This window comes from Macaca mulatta, chromosome 9, assembly GCF_049350105.2.
Source record: "Macaca mulatta isolate MMU2019108-1 chromosome 9, T2T-MMU8v2.0, whole genome shotgun sequence".
Taxonomy (NCBI): Eukaryota; Metazoa; Chordata; class Mammalia; order Primates; family Cercopithecidae; genus Macaca; species Macaca mulatta.
In genome coordinates this window covers 58,816,941-58,843,327 of record NC_133414.1, presented here as the reverse complement: position 1 = coordinate 58,843,327, position 26,387 = coordinate 58,816,941, and the positions used below count along the sequence as shown (strand labels likewise).

Genomic DNA, 26,387 nt, shown 5'->3' with positions numbered 1-26,387 from the left:
CAGTCAGATAGCTATACCCAGGACTGTTAAGTATCTTTGCTATTGATCCTCATCTGGGGAGACAAGGTAAAAGGGGAAAGTGGGGAAGTGGGGAAAAAGGAACCAGGGCTGGAGAGTAACAGATTATACACAGCCCCGGTCCCTTTCATTTATGCATACTGTCATTCATTCAAGAATTCACTGGGTCCCTAAGTATCAGGCTTGTGCTGGACCCTTCAATATATTTGTTGTTAAAAATATGGGGCTTGATTTAGCAAGAGGGTTCAACTCATCAAATCCTATCAATAACTGTAAAATTACAATTATAAGAAGTCTACTAAAGAATGTGATGCTTCAAGTGCTTTTATCCAGGGGGTCTGCCTAGTGCAGAGGGTCCAGGAGGAAGTAATATAATTGAGCAGAGACCTAGAAGACAGATAGATATCAATCAAAGGGTAGAGGCATAGGAAGCAATGTAAGCAAAGGCCTCATAGCAGCAGGGCATATGGCATTTCCAAGGAATGAGAAGGCTGGAGTCTCAAAAGCAAGAGGCATTATGTAAAACAAAGCAGGTCTAGGTGGTGAGGGAGAAGCCTGTGCAGGAAATTATATGCCAATAAGGCTTTTGGGCTTTACCTCCTTCTCTCTAATTGCTGAGTACTTGACAGTTTCAGCAACTCCGTCTCTTTCTTCAATAGAAAAGTAGAAAAGGAGGGAAAAATGACCAAAATTCAGCTTTCATAAATTAACAGGAAGATGATCTGGAAAATTAATCCATTTATGCCTAGTGTCCCATTATTGGAACGCTAAGCTTGTGGGAGTTACATATATCTTACTGCTCAAGGTCATTGCCAAGGTCTGGCTTCTCACAAAAAAAAATTTAACCTTGGGCATAAATGGGTTAATTTGTTTCATTCTGGAATTTTTTTTTTTTTTTAAATTTTACAAAGCTAAGATTTTGAAACAACTGACTTTAAAAAGAAAAAATCCTCCCTCACCAGTTCATTTAACAAACTAAAGTCATTAACTATGGCACTTGGTATTTCAGGATGCAATTCCTAAATTAACAGATTAATTAAGCCTTTAGAATTGTGTTGCCTTCTAATTAGACACTAGAACACTGGCCAATGTTAATTAGTATTTCTTCTCCCTCCGAGTCCCCTCTTGAGCCTTTACTAATGGTACTAATTTCTCTTGCCCTAGAAAGTCCTGACTGTTCTCGCCCTAGAAAGTTCAGATTGTTTCACTAACTTTATAATACAGTTTGCAACTTTGTGGCTGCCTCTGAGGCTAATTAATAAAACCCAGAAAGTTATCTGACTTTGAATGTTTCTGATAAATTACCATGAAACCAAATGGCACCATAATTCAAGCTGGAATTGTAATATCCAAGTACTGATGTCAGGATTAAAAAAAAAAAAAAACATTAAAAAGCCAGATTGCCAGGTACGGTGGCTCACGCCCATAATCCCAGCACTTTGGGAAGCCACGGCGGGAGGATCATGAGGTCTGGAGATCGAGACCATCCTGTCTAACACGGTGAAACCCCATCTCTACTAAAAATGCCAAATTAGCCAGGTGTGGTGGCAGACACCTATAGTCCCTGCCACCAGGAGGCTGAGGCAGGAGAATGGCATGAACCCAGGAGGCAGAGCTTGCAGTGAGCCGAGATCGCACCACTGCACTCCAGCCTGGGTGACAGAGTGAGACTCCATCTCAAAAAGAAAAAAAAAAAAAGCCAGATCACTTACAAATATATATCAGCAAGATTTTTTCACAGTTTTATTAAGCATCAACTGTTTTCTCAGTATCATCATGCTCTGCCACAAATGAAAAAAACCTACATAGCATGTGGCCTTATAGAAGGTCTGGGAAGTAATTAAGATTTGGCAGTGGCAACTAGCATATCCAGAGAAGAGTTCTGGCAGCAGACTGGAAGGCGAAGGGGCATCAAGACTTTACACTAAGGGCCGAGCGCAGTGGCTCACGCCTGTAATGCTAGCACTTTGGAAGGCTGAAGCACGATAATTGCTTGAACCAGGGAGGCAGAGCTTGCAGTGGGCAGATTGCTTGAGGTTAGGAGTTTGAAAGCAGCCTCACCAACATGGTGAAACCCTGTCTCTACTAAAAATACAAAAAAAAAAAAAATTGGCCAGGCTGGTGGCGGGAGCCTGTAATCCCAACTACTTGGGAGGCGTGGGCAGGAGAATTGCTTGAACACGGGAGGCAGAGGTTGCTGTGAGCCGAGATCGTGTCACTGCACTCCAGCCTGGGTGACAAAGCAAGACTCTGTCTTGGAAGAAAAAAAAAAAAAAGCTAAGGCTAAAGGGATGGAGAGATGGAAGGAAAACAGGAAATCCCCAGTAGTGGACAGAAATAAAGAACAATCACCAAAACACAATAAAACAAAACCACAAAAACTACATCATGGAAAATTCAGAATCTACGAAAACTTGGCTACAAAAGAAGAGCTGGAGAAAAGACAGGACCTAAGACAGTGATTCAGAAAAACTATATGATGTTCCCCATTTCTCCCCACTGAAGTGTGGATCTGGTACCAATCTAGTACCAATCTAGTACCAACTCGGTACAGGCACACTGGGGACAAAGAAAACGTCCCTTGCCAGGTGGGGTAGTTGAGGCCTGTAATCCCAGCACTCTGGGAGGCCGAGGCAGGCAGATCACAAGGTCAGGAGATCGAGATCATCCTGGCTAACTCGGTGAAACTCCGTCTCTTCTAAAAACACTAAAAATGAGCCGGGCGTGCTGGCGGGCGCCTGTAGTCCCAGCTACTCGGGAGGCTGAGGCAGGAGAATAGCGTGAACCCAGGAGGCGGAGCTTGCAGTGAGCCGAGATGGCGCCACTGCACTCCAGCCTGGGTGACAGAGGGAGACTCTGTCTCAAAAAAAAAAAAAACAAAAACAAAAAAAAAACTTCCCATATCCTTTGCGACTGGTGCTGCAGCACTGACTGTAGGGAAGTGCTGACTACCTGATCCAGCAAGAAAAGTACAGAATGAAAAGAACAGGAGTGCTTAAAAGGACACCAAATTAATCTTGATGAAAACATTATGGGGCTATGCACACCAGAGAAGTTGAGTCTTGAGTCCCTGACTCTTCCAGTAAGATAAATGATCAGGACCAAGCATGGACATTCTGTGTAGACAATCAGAAAACTACTGATTTCACTTGAATACTTTTTTTTTTTTTTTGAGATGGAGTTTTGTTTGCTGCCCAGGCTGGAGTACAATGGCTCACCACAACCTCCGCCTCCCAGGTTCAAGTGATTCTCCTACCTCAGCCTTCTCGAGTAGCTGGGATTACAGGCACATGCCACCATGCCTGGCTACTTTTGTATTTTTTTAGTAGAGACGGGGTTTCTCCATGTTGGTCAGGCTCGTCTCCAACTCCCGACCTCAGGTGATCTGCCCGCCTAGGCCTTCCAAAGTGCTGGGATTACAGGCGTGAGCCACTGCGCCTGGCCGAATACTTGTTATTTTTCAAACTCATGAGTACTCCTTTGCTGTTAAAGGAAGTAACTGGCAAAGAGATCTCTAAGACCTTTATTAATATCTTTATTTTACATATAGCTCTCCAAAAAAAGACAGGAAGTGTCACTTAACTCGAGCTACTAAAAAATGCACAAACATGCTGCACAAGTTGACGACATGGCATTATCTGGTGTTCTCTTAACTATTCTAAATCTTAGGCTTTTTAAATAATTTTGTGATTCTGAAAATTTTATTACTTTATATCTAACAATCTCAGGAGATAGCTTACTTCAATAATCCTTTTTCCACAAATGAACGCTGATATTCAGAAAGCTGGGACACCCTATGAGAAACACAGGTCTGTTACCTAAGTTTCCTCTCTATCTTCATCTCTTAAGTCTCCACTCGGTTCCAGCCACACTTACTTCCTTTGTATGCTGGAATTACACTATTTGCCAAGGGAGAGGCTCTATCTAATTTACCTGTGTATTCCTACCATCTAGAAGAAACTCAGTAAACAGACAAAAATCACACATAGATTTAAGCTCAGTAATCTGTTTACAGCTGATTCCATATCATAAGTTCAACCATCATAAACTTTAGTTGAGAATATTGCAAGTAGACATATATATCCCCTGAATATAATTTATCAGAACATAATGAACCCAATCAACAACTGAAACCACATGCTGGTGTCCAGAGGGTCTAACCAGGTATACAGCTGTCCTTACAGATCACGCCACAACAAAGGTAGTGTGCCACAAAATTCAGCACAATTGCTGACTACTCTCAAAACTGACAAAAGATGGAAGCACTAAAGTATAAGAAAATTTTATCATTAGACTTTTTTAGAGGCTTGGAAAAAAGGACTTAAAACTTTACAAATAAAAAAGAGGCATTAATCCCAGAGAAAAAAACTGCAATTACCAAGAACCATACTTCCACCAAAATTTAGGAGGGAACCTAACAGTAAGTTATTTAAAATTACAGTATCTCCTACTCCCAAAAAAAGAATTATGATATAACTAAATAACTCACATTTTCAATGAACTGGGTATTAGAGAGCATAAGGAAGTCATTGAAGACATTATGCAGGCGACAATCTGTGGCTTTGGTTTCCCGTATTAGTCCGTCCACTTGTTTCTTGATTTCATGGGTCCTAGAGATAGTTTGCTGTGAGAATTCCTGTAGAAACTGTAGTAGCTATTTTAAAAAATAAACATACAGTAGTATCAGTGTTACATGTATCTATTTTGCATGTCATATCAAAAAAGAACCCATTTCCTTTCACCTTTGACTGTGAGAATGCTAAAGAAATGCTTTTTTTTTTTTTTTTTTTTTTTTTTTTTGAGACGGAGTCTCAGTCTGTCCTCCGGGCTGGAGTGCAGTGGCGTCATCTCGGCTTTGTTGGTCAGGTTGGTCTCCAACTCCCGACCTCAGGTGATCTGCCCGCCTAGGCCTTCCAAAGTGCTGGGATTACAGGCGTGAGCCACTGCGCCTGGCCGAATACTTGTTATTTTTCAAACTCATGAGTACTCCTTTGCTGTTAAAGGAAGTTTAACTTTAAACTTCTCCTGCCTCAGCCTCCCAAGTAGCTGGAATTACAGGTGCCCACCACTACGCCCAGCTAATTTTGTGTATTTTTAGTAGAGACAGGGTTTCACCATGTTGGCCAGGCTGGTCTCGAACTCCTGACCTCGTGATTCGCCCGCCTCGACATCCCAAAGTGCTGGGATTACAGGTGTGAGCCACCGCGCCTGGCCGGAATGCTGCTTTTGACAAGTACTAAGACCACGTGACATTGAAAAACTCTAAGAAAGCTCATCAAAAGAGTGGCAGTGAGCTAATGGGACACCGATCTTGTTTCTGGAAAAATTTAAAATTCTTGTCTGGCACTGGGTGTGGTGGTTTACGCTTGTAATCCCAGTACTTTGGGAGGCTGAGGCGGGGTTATCGCTAGAGTCCAGGAGTTGGAGAGCAGTCTGGGAAACATAGCAAGACCCCCATCTCTACTAAAATTAAATAAATAAACAAATCAGCCAGGTGTGGTGGACGCCTATAGTCCCAGCTACTCAGGAGGCTGAGGTGGGAGGATCACCTGAGCCCCGGAGGATTCAGTGAGCCAAGATCGAGCCACTTGCACTCTAGCCTGGGTGACAGGGCAAAACCCTGTCTCTTTTTAAAAGTCCTCTTTGGTTGTCAATCTACAGAGATCACAGACCAAGGGTGAGCTAATCAACCACCACTCTTATTCAAAAATGCTATTCATCTGGGACTCTGGAACAGTTCTGAGCTTTTTGGGTCCCCGACTTGAAGAATCCCACTAAAGGATATCCACATACTGGCTTGCCTCCCACCCCAGTTAGTCCAGGTCCCAACAGGAATCGCCTCCCTAGTGCCCGAGCAATCCCTCAGCGTGGCCGAAACGGATCTCCCCTCTGGATGGAGCTGAGTGCATTGCCAGAAACCCCGTGAAGGGAACGCCGCGTCTGGGCCGCGGTCAGGGTCTGCCCCATCCCTCGGGGCCGGGGACTGCCAGGGTGGCATTCTTGGGGGCTAAGCGGGGCGTGTGTTCCTAAGAGGGCAGGCAACGGGACGGGCCAGGTGCAGGGGCAGTCGCCGCCCGGTCCTCCCGCGCGCAGGCCAAGCGTCACCCCTGCCGCCCTCGCGTCCCCGGGGCCCGCCTCTCACGCCCGCGTCGGCCGCCAGCGACCAGCTCTGGCTGCTCCTACGGATCTCCTCCACCGACCACGGCCGCTCCCACACGGGCCCCGACGCCGGCGCCTGCTCCTGGTCGGGGGTCGTCCGGTTCATCTGCAGCGAAAAAAACGAGAAGACAGGCTGAGCCTGAGGGCAGCACGGACGGCGACCCCAGCCCAGGCCGGCCCCTCTCCTGCCCGGCCGCAGCCCAGCCCGCAGCCCTCACCATCCCAGCCGCCCGGCTCGGTGGGCTCCGAGGCCACCCGCACGCGCAGAGGACCGCAGAGCCCCGGAAGCCCAGCCCCAGCCAAGTTGCCCGGGGCGTGACCGGCCTCACGTGACCCAATGTCACGTGACAGAGCCTGCACGTGATCCGACCTGCGATGCTGAGGAGATGAAGCTGCGGAAGTGGACTGGGGCTGGAGTTTGGGGTTCTACGCTAGGTTGGGGCGGAGGAAGCTGGAGGAGAGGGGAAGACGCCAGGGAAAGGTGCAGAGGCGGGTTGGCCGGGTGGCGCTGCGGCCTAAGGCCCGAGGCAGCGGTGCGGGATCGGCCACAGCACGGGCCGGCAGTCCGGCGGGTCTGGAGAGAGGGGACCTCAAGCAGCCAGTGGAGCAACCAGTCTGGGAACCTTCGACGTCGGCGCTGTGGGCGAAGGAAAAGGCCTGGCCTGCTGCCTCTTCTCTTGCAGCAAAATCCGCTGCTGTGAAGGAGCTGGCAGGCGGGCGCTCTGTAGATAGAGAATCCTCATCTGCCTGGGCATCATCTTGCTCTTTATGACCTGCTTGTGTAGGGCCTGCTTTGCCCTCTCAGCCTTGCTCTCAAGTTCAAGGACAAGCTTTTCATTATGACAGGCATAAAGCGCTTTATAATTCGTCCTCCACTCTCCCAGCTCAGGGCTCCGGCTGTTCTGTCTCACACTTCCTCGAAGTTCCCTCTGCTGAGTCGCCCTTGTGCCAGACAAACTTACTTATTGAAATAAAAATCCCACTTTCTTTCCAGTCATGTGTGCCCAAGGGCGAGTTATTTAAGTTTTCTGAGCTTTCCTCAGTGAAACGAAGCTACGTATCTTGCAAGGATGTGATATTAAAGTGATAATATTGTAAAACAGCTGCCACGGTGCTTGGCCTAGGGTGAGCCTTCAACCTAGAACATGCTACTGCCCCCATGCAGCTTGCTCACACCCAATCTCCGACTTTTCTTTTGTAGTCACCTCAGTTATCACCTCTTTAAATAACAACCTGATTATCCTAAGTGCAGCTTAAGTGACTTACGTTATTTTCGATGGCTAGCGGAAGGGACTGCGCTACATTGGAGAGCTGGAGTGGTCTGGAGTTCCACGGTGTGGTGGACAAGAGGCCACCTCTCCTGCGGCCTCTCAGTGTCTCGCCGGCGGCGTTCAGCCCAAGCTAGATAGACACAGCCGTTGACCGATTTAAACATTAAACAATACAGCTGCCTCAAATCTTTGGGAATTTCAGAATGACTGACACTGCTGAAGCTGTTCCAAATTTTGAAGAGATGTTTGCTAGTAGATTCACAGAAGATGACAAGGAGTATCAGGAATACCTGAAACACCCTCCTGAGTCCCCTCCAATTGTTCAGTAATGGAATAGCAGAGCTGGTGGGAACCAAATAAACAGGCAATCGGTTGCAAGATAACAGTTCAGAGGCAGGGACGGTAGATGAGAGTGGCAAAGTGACAACCGATCCAATCAGCAGCGTGGACAATTCTGGGATAACAATTACCCGCAACACAATCAAGAACCTTACTATCCCCACTAATATGAACGTTAACAACCAGCGGCCTCCTTACAGTTGCTACTGATAGAAGTGTTGGCAGCTTTTAGTAAGAGCATTTACTCTGTTACTATGACAAAAGTTTGGGTGTCTTCTGTCGGTCATAGTTTTCCATGTGATTTTACAGAATGGATTATTGATTTTTTGGAATTTGAGACTTAAAAAAAATAGATCTTACTTGCGAGATGTGATGGTTGCTGGGAATACCTGAAATTGTGGATTATATTGCTTGACTTCTACCTCAGAGTATTCTTTGTTTCATGACTTAATAGTGCTTTGACTTTGGTATATTTTTCTTATTTGACCTCTAGGAATTCTTCGTTTTACACAGAAATAAAAATTTTAAAATAGAAAATGCTTGCTTTTACTTTGTAAGGTAAGAGACTATCCATATGCTTAGATGTGCTTGTTTCTAAAATTCTAGAGGTTAATACAATCAGCTCATGAATGCACAGCTATGCTTCTTTTGATAGATCGTACATAACATCAGCAGTTGAAAGGTAAAACAATTGCTTATCTTTTTTTTTTTTTTTGCTTTTGTTATGTCACTATGGTACTTTGTGATTCCTTACCCTATAGATAATGAGTCAACTCCACATTTATTTGGGTTTCTTTTTAGAGGGAAATCAGTAATAAAGCTGTAAAATAATGAAGGAAAAAAAAGTCATTTTTGATGTATTTATCCTAAGGTATTACATTGTATTGTAATCATTTAAATATTGGTCTCTCCTTTAGTAATAGCTAACATTTATCAAGTGTTCAGTATTTACCACTTTATACCTTTTTCATTTAATTCACACAATGACTATGAGGGAGGGAATATTATTTCCGGATTATAGTTGAAGAAACTGAGGTACAGAAAGGAGCAACTTACTCATGATTAAGTAACCAGGAAAGAGACAGACCCAAGAACCCACACTGTGAACCAATATGTTACAGTAACATATAACTGTTAACACTAAGGCTAGGCTGGCCTGGTGGCTCACACCTGTAATCTCAGCACTGTGGGAGACCAAGGCAGTTTTGACACCAGCCTGGGAAACATGGTGAAACCCCACCTCTACCAAAAAAAAAAAAAAAATTAGCTGGACGTGGTGGCGTAGGTCTGCAGTTCCAGCTACTCAGGAGATGGAGGTGGAATGATTGCTTGAGCCCTGAGACCAAGGTTGCAGTCAGCCGAGATTGCACCACTGCACTGCAGCCTGGACGAAGAGTAAGACTGCTATCTGCAACAAAAGTCTTAGTGTCTTAAGGGGACTTCATTTTTAAGTCACCATGTACCAACCTCTTCCACTTCCCTCACATTCATTAAAATACACCCACACACACACTCTTTAGAACTTGGAACTTGGTTGGTAAAGTTGAGGCGAGTCAATTACCAAACTTGCATTTCATCTAACACCGTCATGGGCAACTTCAGTGGCCACGTACTTAACACCCTTAATCTACGTCCCACACCCTGGACTTTATCACTGAAACATTGTGACTTCAAAATCTGAACTTCTCCTGAATAGGGTAGCCTATTTATTTATTTATTTAGAGACAGGGTCTCACTCTGACACCCAGGCTGGAGTGCAGTAGCATGATCTTGGCTCACTGCAACCTCCACCTCCTGGGTTCAAGTGATTCTCATACCTCTGCCTCCCAAGTAGCTAGGATTACAGGCGTGTGCCACCATGCCCAGTTAGGTTTTGTATCTTTAGTGAAGATGAGGTTTTGCCATATTGGCCAGGCTTGTCTTAAACTCCGGACCTCAGGTGATCCACCTGCCTCAGCCTCCCAAAGTTCTCCGATTACAGGCGTGAGCCACCACGCCCAGCCACAAACAGTTTTTCAAAACAGTACAGTACAGTAATTAAAAGCACTAGCTAAGGCAACAGGTTGATTTTGTGTGCTGCAGCTAACCTCAAAGTTGTAAGGATTAAATCAGATAATAAAGTGCTTTTAGTAACATGCCTGGCACAGTTCACTGATTCAAATATTGAAAAAAAATGTTTTAAATTATACATACTACTGTGTACCTTAGGAAAAATTAGAATTTAACAGATATGGCTAAGTTTGAGCCTTCCAGTCCTTTCCTTCGCTGCATACTCTTCAGAGGCAACTGGGATCATGCTCTGGGAACGTGTCTTTCCACGTCTTTTTCTTTGCTTTTATAAACATATGTTTCCATAGAAATGCTTGTATATAGAGGGGGCACCGTATCATGCTGGATTTGTTATTCGGCACTTTTTTGCTTGATCTACCTTGGATGGCTGTCTAATTGTTACAGCTTTTACCTTTTAACTATTACTCAGTATTCTTACTAAGGTAAGACTATGCTGATGTTGTTTATATTTCTCTAGTAATAGGCCAGGCACGGTGGCTTATGCCTATAATCCCAGCACTTTGGGAAGCCAAGGCAGGTTGATCACCTGAGGTAAAGAGTTTGAGACCAGCCTGGCCAACATGGTGAAATCCAATCTCTACCAAATACAAAAATTAGCCAGGCGTGATGGTGGGTGCCTATAATCCCAGCTACTCAGGAGGCTAAGGCAGGAGAATTGTTAGAACCTAGGAGGCGGAGGTTACCGTGAGGTGAGATCACCCCATTGCGCTGCAGCCTGGGCAACAAGAATGAAACTCCTCAAAAATAAAAAAGTAAATAAATAAATCAAAACATTTCTCTAGTAACAGACAATCTTGATATCTTAATATTTTGCTTTTTATATTCTTGTTACATTCTTATTAAAGAATGCATTTTTATTTAGATTTGAAGTAAATCTTGTGTATTATTTGTTACAGCACATCTTTTGCTTCATAACTTGCTGCATCATGATTATGATTATTATTTTTAAAAGCTGTTACCTTTTTGAAGGAGGAACCTAAACGCTAAGTGACAGTATCTCTTCTTTAGCTTAATAACTAGTAGTTCTAATTTGGTATTTTATACTCTTAGCACACCACACAAGTGAGTGATGAGGAAGAGGATGATGATGGCTGTGACCTTTTTGCTGACTCCGAGAAAGAGGAGGAAGATATTAAGGAAAGCTGTGCTCACCACCTCCCTTGGTGTCCCCCAGCTGACCCACTGCTGTGACTTGATCACAGTCAGCATGCTCTTCCTTTGGAGTCACAGCTCAGATTTTGTTAATCCCAAGAAAAATGTCCTGACATCGGGAGAGAAGAAAATACTAAAGAATTTTAAAATGGCTTGTTCAGGAAAAATTAGTTTCAAAAGGTCTGGTAGTAGCTGTGTGTTACATTGCACACATTTCAGGAAGAAAATAGCAAGAAAAGTTATTTCCCTTGTGAAATGGTTATCACTTGCTTTCTCATTCCAGAGTCTTCCTCATCCAAACCTGGAAAGAAAATCCCAGCAGGAGCCGTTTCTGTATTTTTAGGTAACATAACTTAAGGTTTGTTTTCTAAAAACTACACAAATACTGTTTTTTCATTTTCAAAATTATTATTTTCTAAAGCCTGGCTGGGGACAAGAAAGCACCTGGGAGCTTCAAAGGGCTTTGAGCAGCTTATAGAAAGAGCTCATTTACTGATGTTAGCTCTTATTCTCCTAGAGCTCAGTGGCCTTGGACTTTTTTGTGTGTGAATGACCTGGTGATTCTCCATGGTGAGATGTTCTGTAGCAGTAATGGATAGAGGCTATCTGGCCCTGTTAATGCACTTTGTGGATTAACTGAAATGAGAAGTTCTTGGTGGGTGATAATTATTTTCTGTAAATCCAACAGGCGCACACTGGCTCACAGCTGTGGCTGTCTTGTCCCTCCGCCCACAGGAGACACGGATGTGTTTGGTGCTGCCTCCGTTCCATCACTGAAGGAGCCCGAGAAGCCTGAGCAGCCCACTCCAAGGAAAGGCCCCTACGTTCCCCCTCCCACTGGCCTCTTTGATGATGATGATGATGACGACGACTTTTTCTCGGCACCCCGCAGCAAACCTTCCAAAACAGGTACCTGCTCCCGCCTCTGTTTCTGGGACTTCAGCCAGAAAAAGAATGTTGCCTAAAAAGGACTTAAGCTCCCCTAGTTTTGTATCTCTTATAGTACCAGAATCCCTTCTCCAGCATTCCTGTCATTGAGCTGTTGTGTCTGTACTTACATAGGTGTGGTGCCTGGGAGGTCTCTTTTGTGAACCAATCTTTTCTGCTCTATAAGCTGATTACTATGATTATATTCCTTATAGAGAGTGGAAATCCTTTTCCCTATAATTTTTGCTTAATTTCTAGTTCTGACCTTGGGAATTATAAAGTTTTAATCATACTTTCTTCCAGCCGACCTTAGTCAAATACGTGAGCAACATGTTGTGTGCTGGCCGTTTAGTTCCCAGCTTCTCTTCTCTCTGCCAAAACGCTCGGGTGGCCTTGGTCTTTCCTCAGATGATGGGGTTTTCATCCCCTTGGCCACTTTGGCCTTCTCCTTCCTTTTCCTCTTAAATGTAAGTCCTGTGTTCCTGAAGTCATTCCTGTAAATCATTTGTTTTTAAATGTGCAGATGAATCTCCTTGAGGGTTTTGTCAAAATGAAGATTCCGATTCAGTAGGTCCAAGGTGGGGTCTGAGAATTTACATTTCCAGCAAGCTTCATGGTCTGTAGATCACACTTGGAATAGAAAGACTTAGATTCATTGACTGCTTTTCCAGAAAAGAAAGGTAGATCCCTGCGGTGCACATGAATTTCAGCAAGTTGAAAAAATAAAAAAGGATGGCATAGGAATAGATGGAACCAGAATGCATTTAGAAGCAGGCTGTCTGGACTTACCAATCTTTTCCAGTGTTGGATGTAGAAAGTAAGGATGGAAGCCGAAGTGTGAGGGAAAACGATAGCCTAGTTAATCTAGAAAGAGTGCAAATGGATGCAGAATGCACCCAGGTCTCAGTGAAGTTGACAGCGAGTGAAGGTAGTAGTGCTTTTTGTAGCTCCCCAGGGCTCTCACTTAGTGGATATCTTTGAGAACTGATTTAGAATCACTAGTAAATTGATGCTGCTTCCTTTGACAACTCCTAGTCTCTTCAGACATTCATGAGTCAGTGACCTCATTTCAGCAACACATGCCCCATTCGGTATAGCAGTGCTTATGGTGGTGAAGATATTCATCAGTAAGGTAAGCTGTGGCCCTTCTATTCAGTGGAATATTGTGTGACTGTTAAAAAGAATGGGGTCTACGCTTATTGACTTGGGAACGTTTTATAGGTACATTAAGTGGAAAACGCAAATGGTAAGACACATTGTTCAGAGTATCTTCTTATTTATAGCCTTATTTGTAAATAACTAAATTTAATTCATTAGTACATCCTTTGGGAGAATTGGAAGCATGTATGCAGAACTGTTCCCAATGTCCGTCTTGTTTGAGTAGACTGGTGGAATTATGAGGGGATTTCATTATTTGCTTTTGTACAGGTTTTTTTTTTTTTTTTTTTTTTTTGAGATGGAGTCCTGCTCTGTCTCCTAGGGTGGAGTGCTGTGGCGGATCTCAGTTCACTGCAACCTCCGTCTCCTGGGTTCAACCAGTTCTCCTACCTCAGCCTCCCGAGTAGCTGGGATTACAGGTGCCCGCCACCATGCCCAGCTAACTTATGCATTTTTAGTAGAGATGGGATTTCACCACCTTGGTCAGTCTGGTCTCAAACTCCTGACCTCAGGTGATCTGCCCACCTTGGCCTCCCAAAGTGCTGGGATTACAGGCGTGAGCCACTGTGCCCAGCCCAATTTGATTTTTTTTAAAGCAGGAGCTGAGCCTTCATTTCTCAGATTCCTTAGATGATTGACTTGGTGGTCCTCTTGAGTTTCTTTCTTCCTCTAGATTTCTCTTCACCTTTTAAGTTAGTCCAAGCTTCTCTAACCACAGGAGACTGCTACTTGGACAAGCATATCAGCCTCATGGTTAAACTGTTTGTTCTGTCTTTCAACTGGGCTGCTAATATGCTCTTTGAAAAATTCCAAGGGAAGAGTATAGTTTCACTTACTATTTCTTTATAAGAAACCAAGAAACAACATAACTTTTATGTTAATCTTCGGGAGAGAAGAATTTTTTAATCTATGAATTTTGTGGTTGAATTTTTGGTGGTAGGATTTTTGGCCTTATTGTAATTTTACGCCTTGGTATTTTTAAAGGCAAAGTTCAATCTGCTGCCAATATCTTTGGTGACGAAGAAGGAGATCTGTTCAAAGAAAAAGCCCAAGCATTGCCAGAAGCCACTGTGAGTCAGACAGATGAAAATAAAGCAAGAGCAGAAAAAAAGGTGAGCAGGAAGGAAGAGTTAACGCAGGAGCATTGATCTGTGGCGTTTTAATAATTCATCCGGAACCCAAAGGGAAGTATTGTTCCCTTTCACGTTCATATTGAAGAACTTCAAACAGAAAGTGGAAAGAATATTGCAGTGAACACCCAAATAACTACCACCCAAACTGATCAGTTCTTAGGGTTTTGGCAAATATTTTCCGGATGTAAACCTTGTTACATATCTATTTTTTTCCTGAACTATTTGCATGCAAGTTGTTTGAACTGTTTGCTGCATGGAACTGTTTGTGTGTAGTCATTGTGACATTCTACCCCTAAATATTTCATTAAGCCTCTCTTGAAAAGACTTCCATATAACCACAGTGCCATGATCAACAGCTGTGAGACTAACAGTAATTCTATAGTAGAATCTAATATCTAGTCTGTATTAGAATTGCTCCAGTTTGCCCCAAAATGTCTTTGTAAAATCACCCCAACAAATAGAATACAGATTTAAAATTATCTCGCCTATAGTTTATATTGTAATTTCCTCTCTTGTTCCCAAAATGCCATTTATAGCAGCAGTCCCCAACCTTTTTGGCATTAGGGACGTAAGGAGATCCCTCGCAGCCTAGATCCCTCGCAGGCAGGGTTCACAGTAGGGTTTGCCCTCCTGTGAGAATCTGATGCTGCTGCTGATCTGACAGGGGGAGGAGCTCAGGCAGTAATGCTTGCTGCTCACCTCACCTCCTACTGTGTGGCCCGGCTCCTAACAGGCCATGGACTGGTCTGCAGCCCAGGGTTGGGGACTCCTGCTTTATACTTCTTTGGTGTGTTTTGATTTTTTTTTTTTTTTTTTTAAAGAAACCCAGGATTCAGGCAGTGTGTCTGCATTGCGTTTGGTTGTCCTGTCTCTTTGGTCTCCTTAATCTAGAGCAACACCTCCCACATCTTTTTTTTTTTTTTTTTTTTTTTTTTTAATGTCCATCCACTTGTCTTGTAGAATGTGTCTTGTGAATTTGCTTGATTATTTTCCTCTGAGTAGATTCAGGGTTAGCAGTTTTGGCAAGAGTACAAGCAGACAGGGTTGCGCACTTCCCATTGGATCATCTCCCAGGACACATCAGGTCCACTGTCTGCTTCATTCAGACATGTTTGTCACTTGGTTGTTAGGGTACCCACCACACTGCTTCACTGGAAAGGATCCTGTTCTCTTTTGCCATTGATAAGTTGATCTCTAAAGTGATAGTTGAACACAGTGTGAATATCTGTTATCTCCCAGCCTTTCACTCAGTGTTTTAAAAATCCATTGATGATCTTTTCCTGAATCGGTTAACCTGTTAGGGAGCATAAACCACCGCTTTTTTAATTCTGTATTTCTTATGGGTTGACATTCTTCTGAATAAAGAGTTTCCTCTTCCTCTCCTTCCCCAACTTTTAGTATTTCTTTAGGATCATGGATTCATTCTTCAATGTAAATGATAATCCATTACTATCATTCTTCTTCTTCTTCCTTTTTTTTTTCTTTTTTGAGACAGGCTCTTGCTCTGTTGTCCAGGCTAGAGTGCAGTGGTGCAATCACAGCTCACTGCAACCTCAGCCTCCTAGATTCAAGTGATTCTCTCCAGCCTCAGCCTACCAAGTAGCTCGGCCTGCATGCACACGCCACCATGCCCGGCTAATTTTTGTATTTTTTGTAGAGACTGGGTTTGACCATGTTGGCTGGACCATCATTCTTTTGATGCTCAGATTGACCTGAGTTTGGCCAGTGCTTGTGTCCCCAGCAGTCTTTAAGCCCTTCTGACTGCTTGATATTTCACTGCTGTCCCACACAGCTGATCCCTCCTCTTTCTACAGTTTGTCTTATCATGTCATGTCCTGGCTGCGAAACCCTGACTTTCTCCTGCCCACCACCTAAGGCCCAGCATTCAGAACCTGGCAGGCCCATCAGGCAGCCTGCCTTTCCATGCCGTCTCTCACTGCATATGTCCCATCCGTGCACCCATTACCCAGGCAGTGTGTCCTGCCCCCCGATATACCAGATGTGTCCTCTGTTTGTCTTACTGTTCTCTTAACAGAGCCCTCGGCTTGGTGCCTATCATAGCAGAGACTCCTTGCATTTTCTAAATGGTTGATTGAGTAAACCCTCTTTTCTGGGTATCTTATTTGTTAATGCTTAATTTTTCTTTTTCTTTTTTTCCCCCCCAACAAAGGTTACCTTACCTTCCAGCAAAAATCTCAAGCCCTCGTCAGAAACAAAGACTCAAAAAAGCTTATTTTCAGATGAGGAGGACTCTGAGGTATGGTATTCTTTTCCTTAGTTGTTGGTAGTGGTCTATGAATATGACATAGAACCTATTTCTGAATCAGGTTTTTCTCAGTGGAGTTGTAAGACTTTTTGTTAAGTACTCCAGTTCTTTAAAAATTGTCTCTAGAGGCCAGGAGCTGTGGTTCATGCCTGTAATCCTAGCACTTTGGGAGGCCAAGGCAGGCGGACACCTGAGGTTAGGAATTTAACACCAGGTTGGCCAACGTGATGAAACCCTGTCTCTGTTAAAAATACAAAAATTAGCCAGACATGGTGGTGCGAGCCTGTAATCCCAGTTGCTCAGGAGGCTGAGATAGGAGATTCACTTGAACCCGGGAGGCAGAAATTGCAATAAACCGACATCACACCATTGCACTCTAGCCTAGGCGACAGAGCGAGACTTCGTCTCAAAATAAATAAATGAAAAAAAATAATCTCTTGAGAGCTTAAGGTCTTTAGAAAGCAATATGTTTACAATACTTTTCACTTTTGGGTTGGACTGTATTTACATTTCCTGTGATGAAAATACTCTCTCTTTAGGATGCTCAGCTTTTAGACTATGAATGGGCTCATGATGTGATGAGGAGCTTGCACCAGAGTGGAGGTCGCCGTGCTCCTTCCTTTATTCACATTCTCACTAACTGGACCATGGCTTAGTGCTGTAGTGGAAGGATTCTGGCATAGCCATCTGTCTTGTCGAGACTGAGACCGCTAACAGACTGTGGGACCTGGTTCACAGGTTGCTTCAGTCCCTCCAGGCACCTTAGAACCACCTCTTAGAATTTCACTGCATTTCCTGAGTCTCTCAGGCCTAGGTCATCTTAGATCTAATTTTAAGTTAGCCTTGTAGGAGATCAGAGACCTGTATGAGAATGTAATGGGAAGTAATAAGCCCCTTTTACAGAAAAATATGTGGACATGGCAGAAACACGTATTTCAAGAAATTGTGGGCTCTAGGTTAGGCTCTCTTGGTTGGACTTTGCACTCACAGCAAGGATGAACGTGGAACCCTTTGGAAGTAGAGTGATTGTCCTTGATGTAAAGAATACCTTTGAGGCTATTGTTTCACTGAAGGCTAGTGTACAAAACATGGGAATTAACCAGAGTCCAGTTAAGTCACAACCCTGAGCCCTGAGAAACAGCATGATGGGGCCTCCACCATCTTATGCTCATGGATCCCGTGTATCACCCACACCTGCACCTCGGGGTCTTTGCACCTGCCCCTGCCACTCTGAGGAAGGCTGTTCCCAGAATCCAGCTTGCTTCCTCACTCTTTCTCTGTGAGGCCTCCCTGACGAAGTACACACAACTGGAAGCCTGCTAGCACTTACCACCCTGTACTCCTGGTCCCCTTTCCTATTTTACTGTTTACCACAGCACGTGTTGCCAGGGACAATGTATATTTACTTATTCATTGTCTGTGCTTCCCACTAAAGTAAGTGCTATGAGGGCAGGACTTTTTATTTCCTGTTTGTATCCTTAACAGCCTGTCCTTAATACCAGTGCTTGGCATGTGATAAGCCATCCAGTAATTGTCGACTAGACAAGAAAACCATATGTGAGCAATTGCAGTGACTTACGAAGTGTTCTGGTTATTTGTTGCTGTGAAACAACTTAACTCCAAAACTTAGTGGTTTACAATACCAATAGTTTTGTTGTCTCACAATTCGAGAGGTTGACTGGGCTTAACTAGGCCATTGTCACTGAGGGTCTCTTGTGTCTGAAGGTGGCTGGGCTGAGGATCAGCTCACTCCTATGTCTGGTACCTGGGCACTGGGGCCCCTGGGACATCTCTCATTAGCTCTTTGTGGCTACCAGCATGTAGTCAGGGAAGCCGGGCCTCATCCATGCTGGCTCAGGGCTGTAGGGGAGATTCGTCAGAGAGAGCCAAATGGAGGCCATGTCGCCTTCTGTGTTCCAGCCTTGGAAGTCAATGGTGTTCCTTTTGCTTCATTTGTTGATCAAGATGGTCACAATGGCCCATCCAGGTTCATGGGGAGGGGCCGTAGGCTCCCCTTCTTGATGGTGGGAGTGTAAATGAACTCTCAGACTTGTGTGAAAACCCTCCCAAAGGCTTTGCCCCTTGTGTGTCATCGTAGAGTGAATGTTTTTATTGGATATTGTTGGGATTCTGAGGCAAGAAGTAAAACTAAGGCAGTCTAAGAGTTAAAGCTTTGGACCCGAAGGAATGAGTCCTGATTCCTTTCTCTGTATCTCAAGTGTGAGGCTGACACTTTCCCTGTGAAGTCATTCTGGGGGAACATATTTGAGGTAATGGAAGTGTGTTTTTTTGCAGTACCAAGAAAGGTATTAGTTAAGGGTCCAAAACTGTGATGTTGACATTTGTTTTTGTTGTTTGCTTTGGTTTACTTTCATTTTCTTAGAGCAGCAGAACCCTTTCTCTTGCCATTGTGGAACATGCAGGAGGGGCACGGGATGCCTGGAATTCCCCTTGTGACCTCTTCAATCTAAGTAAACCCATGGGACTCCAGGGAGCACAGGGGAAAACCACTGTATGGAGGAGATCTCACTTAGTGAACTCATTAGGTCTATATTTGAGGAGTAGACATCGACTACATAATTTTTTTTAAAAAAACTGTCCAAATAGGTCTTAGAAAATATGTTCTTGGCCTATTTAATTGTTCGGCTCTTGTGTATTGAAGTTTCTCTTCCCAAGGGAATAGATGTCCCATTTTATGTTTCTACTTCATGTAGCTCAATTTGCAGGTCTTTCTTTGCAGGATAAGCTTATATTTTATAACATTTTGACCATTTCTTTATTTTTACATTTTTTTACCTTTTTGAGATGAAATTTTATCTTTTTGTCCAGGCTGGAGTGCAGTGGTGTGATCTCCGCTCACTGCAACCTCCATCTTCCAGGTTCAAGCAATTCTCCTGCCTCGGCCTTCCGAGTTGCTGGGATTACAGGCACCCACCACCACACCTGGCTAATTTTGTGTTTTTAGTAAAGATGAGGTTTTGACATGTTGCACAAGCTGGTCTCGAACTCCTGACCTGAGGTGATCCACCTGCCCCAGCCTGCCAAAATGCTGGGATTATAGGCATGAGCCACAGTGCCAGGCTGAAAGTTTCTTTAGAATCTAGCAGGTCTTATCCTGGTTTGCAACATCATATACCTGTAGTTAAGCTAAATAGACTACCAAACATTTAAAAATAGAAATTTAATTTTTATTTATTTAAAACAAGTAAGTCAGTCGGGCGCGGTGGCTCATGCCTGTAATTCCAGCACTTTGGGAGGCTGAGGCAGGTGGAACACGAGTTCAGGAGATCAAGACCACCCTGGCTAACACAGTGAAACCTGGTCTCTACTAAAAATACAAAAAAATTAGCTGGGCGTGGTGGCAGGTGCCTGTAGTCGCAGCTACTCAGGAGACTGAGGCAGGAGAATGGCGTGAACCCAGGAGGCGGAGCTTGCAGTGAGCCGATATCACGCCATTGCACCCCAGCCTGGGCGACTGAGCGAGACTCCATCTCAAAAAAAAAAAAAAAAAAAAAAAGAAAAGAAAAGAAAAGAAAAAGAAATAAGTCATAATCTTAGGAGAGAAGGGTGTTCTAAATAAAATAGTTGTAGCTCCATTAATTTGGGAATCTAGCCCCTGTTTCTTTATTGACCCTGTCTAATCTCTGATTCTTTAGACAGTAATGGGAAGCCATTCTTATTTATTTACTTTTTTAGCATGGTGTAGGAAATTGATTTGAAAACTTCTTCCTGCCTCCTGTTATTGGGGTGGGAATACAGAAGCCTCTTTGCTCTGCAAGGCCATCAGATCCTGTGGCTCTCCTCCTCCTTACCACCATTGCCCACACCCTGCACAGACCCTGAGGCCTATCCTTTTAAGGACTCTGTCTGAGCCACCTGCCCTCTAAGGAAAGAAGCCTAGATACATGGCAGCCATCACGTCTGAGTCACTTGTGTTTTATACTCACCTGATATTTTTAAAACTGATATTCTTGTTAACAGCAACTTTAATTTCAATCCAACAGGATTTGTTTTCTTCTCAAAGTGCGAGTAAGTTAAAATGTGCGTCTCAGCTCCCTAGCAAGCTCCCCACGTCGGTTTCCCTGTTCGATGATGAAGACGAAGAGGTAAACATTGTTATTGCAACACTAGATAATTTAGATTAGGAGAAAACGGTTGTTGATTTTCTACCCAGAGGCTCATATACTAGCAAAAGGTGGTAGGGAAGCGGTCAGGCTTCCTGAAGCTTATATAATAAAAATATTTCCGCTTTTATTTCAGTGACTTCTTCCTTATATCTTCCTAGCTGTGCAATGGAGAAGACATTAGATTCTTGACGCAGTTCTTTTTGTTGTTGTTTTTGAGATGGAGTCTTTCTCTGTCACCCAGGCTGGGGTGCAGTGCTGTGATCTCAGCTCACTGCAACCAGATTCAAGTGAGTCTCCTACCTCAGCCTCCCGAGTAGCTATGACTACAGGCGCGCACCACCACACCCGGCTAATTTTTGTATTGTTAGTAGAAACAGGGTTTCACCATGTTGGCCAGGCTAGTCTCGAACTCCTGATCTCAGGTGATCCACCTGCCTTGGCTTCCCTAAGTGCTAGGATTACAGGTATGAGCCACCGTGCCCGGCCTCTTGACATAGTTCTTATGGAGTGAAATCTATAGGTTTTATTTTTTAAATCCACCTTTGAGAAATACAGTTGACCCTTTAACAGTGTGGAGGTTGTTTTGACTTCCATATTGCAGTGAAAAATCCATATATAATTTCTTACTTCCCAAAAACTTATCTATTAATAGCTTACAGTTAACCAGAAGCCTCATGGATAACATAAAGTTGATTAACATAAAAATAGTATAGTATCTATTTATATATTTTTGTATTCCTGACATATCTAGCATTTCCTTAGTTTTTTTTAATATTTCTAGGCTACATGGTTTGTTTGCAAGATTTTTCAAATTGTTGCAAATGTCCAAAAAATTTTTCAACATATTACTGATAAAACATTTGTGTAGAAGTGGACGTGTGCAGCTCAAGCCTGTGTCATTCAGGGTCAGCTGTACTTTAGTCTAGAGGATGGATCAATGTTATACCCAATGACCTACAAGAATGTCTTGCATCAAGTGGAGATACAAAGGAGATGGCAGCCATGTCCTGACCATGGCCTTTCTTTCCCATCCTGGATGGAGAGAGCACATTGGGGAAGAGAAATAAGAGAGAAGACAACCCAAACCTTAACTCTGATGCAGTACTGGGCAGTGATGAGCTCATAGGCTTTGCCATCAGACCCCGGGTTCATATCCCAGCTCCACTACTGGCAAACCAGGGACCTGGAGCAAGTAACCTTCCTTAAACTCACCATGGCTTAACAGTGAGTAGGGTCATTGTGGCAGCTGTAACTACTAGTGTGACACTCTTGCAGAGTGCCGGCACATAGTAAGTGCATAGTGAATGTGAGCTTTGTCATTAGTATTCCCGGTGGACACCAGCTCATTACTCTCCTGGCCTGTCCTACATTACCGCACTCTCCTTAAAGGAGACTTCATCCAGGAAGACACTCCCTTCATCCATCTTCACATTCCAGGGCTGTTCACCTGCTGTTAAGAGTTTGTCCATCCGAACTCAGACTCAGGCCCTCTGATGCTTTTGTTCCCCTTACCTGAATAAAAGCACCTTAATAAATACAACTTTTGGGGGAGTGCTTGACCACAGAAGAGTTTATAAATGCCCTTAAACCTAGTACACCAGCAATTTTATTTAGTAAACTATTTCTTCACTTTATATAAGCTCTTTGAAACTAATGAGAAACGCAAGGCATGCCTTCCCTCCATCCCAGGTGTATGTCTTTCTTACCTGTAAAGGAGTGGAGACAGACCCCTAGTTCTCTCCTTTGAGCCATTGTTCTGGTTTCTCGTTTGTGGAGAGGACAGTGTGAGTTTCTGGCTGCTGCAGGGGCTCCCATGCCCGTTGCAGGTTGTAACCCCCTGAAATGAGCAGAGAGGCACTTGCCCACAGGGCGACTGGATGGGGCTCAGTTTCTCTTTGTACTTCGTGATCTCATTCACATGTTGTCCTCTTGCTTCTTCCCAGCTGTTCTGCCTTCGAGTTCTATGGTAATCTCTTTCCCTTCTATGGGTGCAGTGGGAAAAGGCTGTAGTTAGGGATTTACTAGCATTTTGTGGGTTTTCCCCGCCAGAGGTGTTATTTGTATACCTGACTGGAGACTTACTTCCTAACAGTTTGATGTAGGAAGACATCCTGTGTTTTCTGTTTATAAAGTTGTCTTACCTTTCTGCCATTTGCTTTTCTAGGATAATCTTTTTGAGGGTACAGCTGCTAAGAAGCAGACATTGTCTCTACAAGCTCAGAGACAAGAGAAAGCAAAACCCTCCGAGCTCTCCAAAAAGAAAGCATCTGCCCTGTTGTTCAGCAGCGATGAGGAGGTGAGCCGAGGTTTCTCCTAAGAAGAGGGGAGTGTTTGATGGGATTTAAGAGTTAAAGCCATCCCAAGTATTTTCTTTTTCTACCTGTTTTATATCTAGTGACATTCAGTCACCAAAGGCGATGTTCACAAGATTGTCTTTTCTGAAGGAAGACATTTAATGTAATATATAATTTAAAGATGAATCTCTTCAGAATGGTTCGGAATAAGTATGAGTCCTGCACGATAGTACATGCTCCTTCTAATGAGTTAGGCTGGCTATGGGAGAAATGATTTCTCACCCATCGCTAGGTTCATCGTCAAGTCCCCTATAACAAATGACAGATTAACCAGAGAAAAGTGTGCAAGTTTATTGAAGATAAGTTTTACCTGACACAGGAGCCTTCAGAAAAGAAGACTCAGAGCAACAGGAAATCCTGTGTCAATTGTATGCTGTCTGTTGAAGAAGCGGACAGTTTTGGAGAAGCACCATGAGATGAAAGGGGTGTGACCTGATGGGAATAAGCTGGGGGAGCTCAGCAAGGCCTGTGTAGTCAGATGATTCTCTGCATCTTTACAAATAAGGAGGCTCCTTTCCTCTGGGAATAGGGAGGACTGGAATGAAGGTCTTATGACCTACTCCAGAGAGGGTTAGAGGATTCTTCTATGGCCTGCTGCAGAGGAGAAGGCCCAGGGAAAGGTCAGAGAGATCTTTCTGCTTCTCAGATGCCAAGGTGTCATATTTTGAGGTAGCATGTCCCGTATACCCCAATGGCCGTATATAGTAGTATCTTCTTAAATGACTACTGTGTTTCATTAATTTAGAACTATAGCTAAACATGGTAGGAGTTACCTATTGAGGTTAAATTCCTTTTTGAAGGAGTCTTACCAATATTTCTGTTTGTGATCTGGATAGCTATTATCAAAGTCAGTAGTGAATATAAGTTAGTTTATTTGCTAACTCAATCAGATTTAGTAGCAGGAAATCAGATTTGGCTGTGCAGAAATATGATGATATTGGCCGGGTGCAGTGGCTCACGCTTGTAATCCCAGTACTTTGGGAGATCGAGGCAGGTGGATCAGGAGATCGAGACCATCCTGGCTAACACGGTGAAACCCCGTCTCTACTAAAAAATACACGTAGTTAGCCATGCGTGGTGGCAGGCACCTGTAGTCCCAGCTACTCGGGAGGTTGAGGCAGGAGAATGGCGTGAACCCAGGAGGCAGAGCTTGCAGTGAGCTGAGATGGCGCCATTGCACTCCAGCCTGGGCGACAGAGCAAGACTCCATTTCAAAAAAAAAAAAATATATATATATATATATATATATATATATGATATTAAAAATCCTGAGTATTAAACATCATCCTGTGTTATTGCAGGCAAGTTAGGAGGAGGTGAAGTGGATATGTAATTCACAGATATGTTCATGTTCTTATTGAAAGCAATTAAAAATTCCAAAGCAGATTGCAAAAAAAAAAAATGTATTAAAAGCTTATGTGGCCGGGTGTGGTGGCTCACGCCTGTAATCCCAGCACTTTGAGAGTCCGAGGCAGGCAGATCACCTGAGGTCAGGATTTCGAGACCAGCCTCACCAACATGGAGAAACCCCGTCTCTATTAAGAATACAAAAAAATTAGCCGGGTGTGGTGGCGCATGCCTGTAATCGCAGCTACTCAGGAGGCTGAGGCAGCAGAATCACTTGAACCCAGGAGGCAGAGGTTGCGGTGAGCTGAGATCGCGCCACTGCTCTCCAGCCTGAGCCACAGAGCGAGACTCCGTCTCAAAAAAGAGGGGGAAAAAAAAGACCTAAGGATTGCTGACAGCAGATCCCAGCTCCAGAGATTCTGAATTCATCAGTCTGGGGTACAGCCTCGTCATTGGAATTTTGTGATGCTCTCCAGTGGATTCCAGTGTTTAGTCACTGCTAAATGTTGAGGAGCAATTCTCAAACTGTAATGTTTAAGAAATCACCTGGGCACCGTGTGAAATGCAGGTTCTGATTCAGAAAGTAGGGGTGGGGCCTGAAATTCTGCATAATCTGCTGCTGGCTTGTGGCCTCCACCTGGATTTGCAAGACTGTAGACTCCAGAGATCAGAGCACTTATGCAAGTGCTTGGGAGTTCTTTGATTTGAAGGGGTGTGAGCATAGCCTAGTGGAATTTCTTTAAATGCTTTCTGAAGGCCACATTCAGTCTTGTGGTAAAAGGATTACTAGCAGTTTTTCATTGTGTCTTCTTCACATGTGTGTTGCATGAGTTTTGACACTTTTTTTTTTCAATCTGCTTTAGGACTTTTAAAATTAAAATATCATTCTCCTCTGGAGTTGGAAGTTTTTGAGTTCTTGGTATTTTTACATTCGGTTTCCTTCTTATAGCCTCTGTAATTAATGTTGATCCCCTGAAATAGACAAGTCAGTTGTCGTAACACAGTGCAGAACAATAGTGGGAAGAGACATCATGGCAGGTGTTGGAGGAGGAAATCATGAGAAGCTCTGTGAGGTCAGAGAACCCAGCTGTCTAGATTTGAGTTCAAAGAAAAGTCTTAGGTATGAGCTTTCTTCAAGACTGATACACTGAGTTTAATGCTTAGTTTAAATACAACTTAGTTTAACAAATATAAGTTTTATTTTACTCCCCATGTTTTATAATCTAAATTGCCATTGGATTTTTTTTTTTTTTTTTTTTTTTTTGAGACAGAGTCTCATTCTGTCCCCTAGGCTGGAGTGCAGTGGTGCGATCTCTGTTCACTGCGAGCTCTGCCTCCCAAGTTCACGCCATTCTCCTGCCTCAGCCTCCCAAGTAGCTGGGACTACAGGCTCCCGCCACCACGCCCGGCTAATTTTTTTTGTATTTTTAGTAGAGATAGTGTTTCACCGTGTTAACCAGGTTGCTCTTGATCTCCTGACCTCATGATCGGCCCGCTTCAGCCTCCCAAAGTGCTGGGATTACAGGCGTGAGACACTGCACTTGGTCTATGTCAACATTTTTAATGGCAGCTTCACATTCTGGATATCTTTATGTTGGGGCAAAAGTTTCAAAGGTAACTGCTCTTCTGTAGCTAAGATTTTTTAGAGCAGAGGATGGAGCAAATTCTGAGTTACTGAAATTACATATTCAGCTCTATTGCCTTGTTTACCTTCAATTTCATCTTTGGAGTTGTGTTTTTAGAACTTTTTCAGAAGAGATGAGAGGAATGCTTTGGGAATTGATTTAGAAATCTTTTTGGTGTCATTACTCCTAATAGCTAGATATATTTTTTAATTGTAAAAAATTCTGGAAATACGTTTTTCTCTACCTGCCCCCATTTTTTTTTTTTTTTTTTTTTTTTTTTTTTTTTTTTTTTTGAGACGGGGTCTGGTTGTGCTGCCCAGGCTGGGGTGTGGTGGCACAATCATAGCTTGCTGCACCATTGAACTCCAGGGCTCCAGTGATCCTCCCACCTTAGCCTCCTGAATAGCTGGGACTACAGGTGTGTGCCATCATGCCCAGCTA

At 43.7% G+C, this 26,387-nt stretch overlaps 2 protein-coding genes across 12 annotated transcripts in view; one reads left to right on the top strand and one right to left on the bottom strand.

Annotated features, from left to right (window-relative positions):
* Positions 1-6,483, bottom strand: part of LOC719082 (WASH complex subunit 2A) — a 64,687-nt gene extending 58,204 nt beyond the window's left edge. For all 11 annotated transcript variants that reach the window (XR_013398032.1, XR_013398033.1, XR_013398034.1 and 8 more), the window contains exons 1-3: positions 6,396-6,483; positions 6,161-6,283; positions 4,508-4,672 (exon numbers count right to left, since the gene is read on the bottom strand). Coding sequence is in view for 8 of the 11 variants with exons in the window: in XM_028826307.2 (XP_028682140.2) it covers positions 4,508-4,672; positions 6,161-6,283; positions 6,396-6,398 (291 nt within the window). In the remaining 3 variants the exon portion in view is untranslated. The remainder of the gene's footprint in view (positions 1-4,507; positions 4,673-6,160; positions 6,284-6,395) is intronic.
* Positions 6,484-11,202: 4,719 nt separating this feature from the next.
* Positions 11,203-23,134, top strand: LOC719056 (WASH complex subunit 2A-like). The gene is made up of 6 exons (XM_028826306.2): positions 11,203-11,352; positions 11,745-11,918; positions 14,079-14,206; positions 16,398-16,484; positions 20,498-20,599; positions 22,785-23,134. Exons 1-6 carry the CDS (start codon positions 11,265-11,267, stop codon positions 22,935-22,937), a joined length of 732 nt encoding a protein of 243 aa, XP_028682139.2. The 5' UTR covers positions 11,203-11,264; the 3' UTR covers positions 22,938-23,134.
* Positions 23,135-26,387: the final 3,253 nt, after the last annotated feature.

Coding starts and splice junctions, on each gene's coding strand:
- LOC719056 (XM_028826306.2), top strand. CDS start 11,265: ATGGTTATCACTTGCTTTCTCATTCCAGAGTCTTCCTCATCCAAACCT. Junction 11,353..11,744: donor AGCCGTTTCTGTATTTTTAG/GTAACATAACTT, acceptor CTCCGCCCACAG/GAGACACGGATGTGTTTGGT. Junction 11,919..14,078: donor CAGCAAACCTTCCAAAACAG/GTACCTGCTCCC, acceptor GTATTTTTAAAG/GCAAAGTTCAATCTGCTGCC.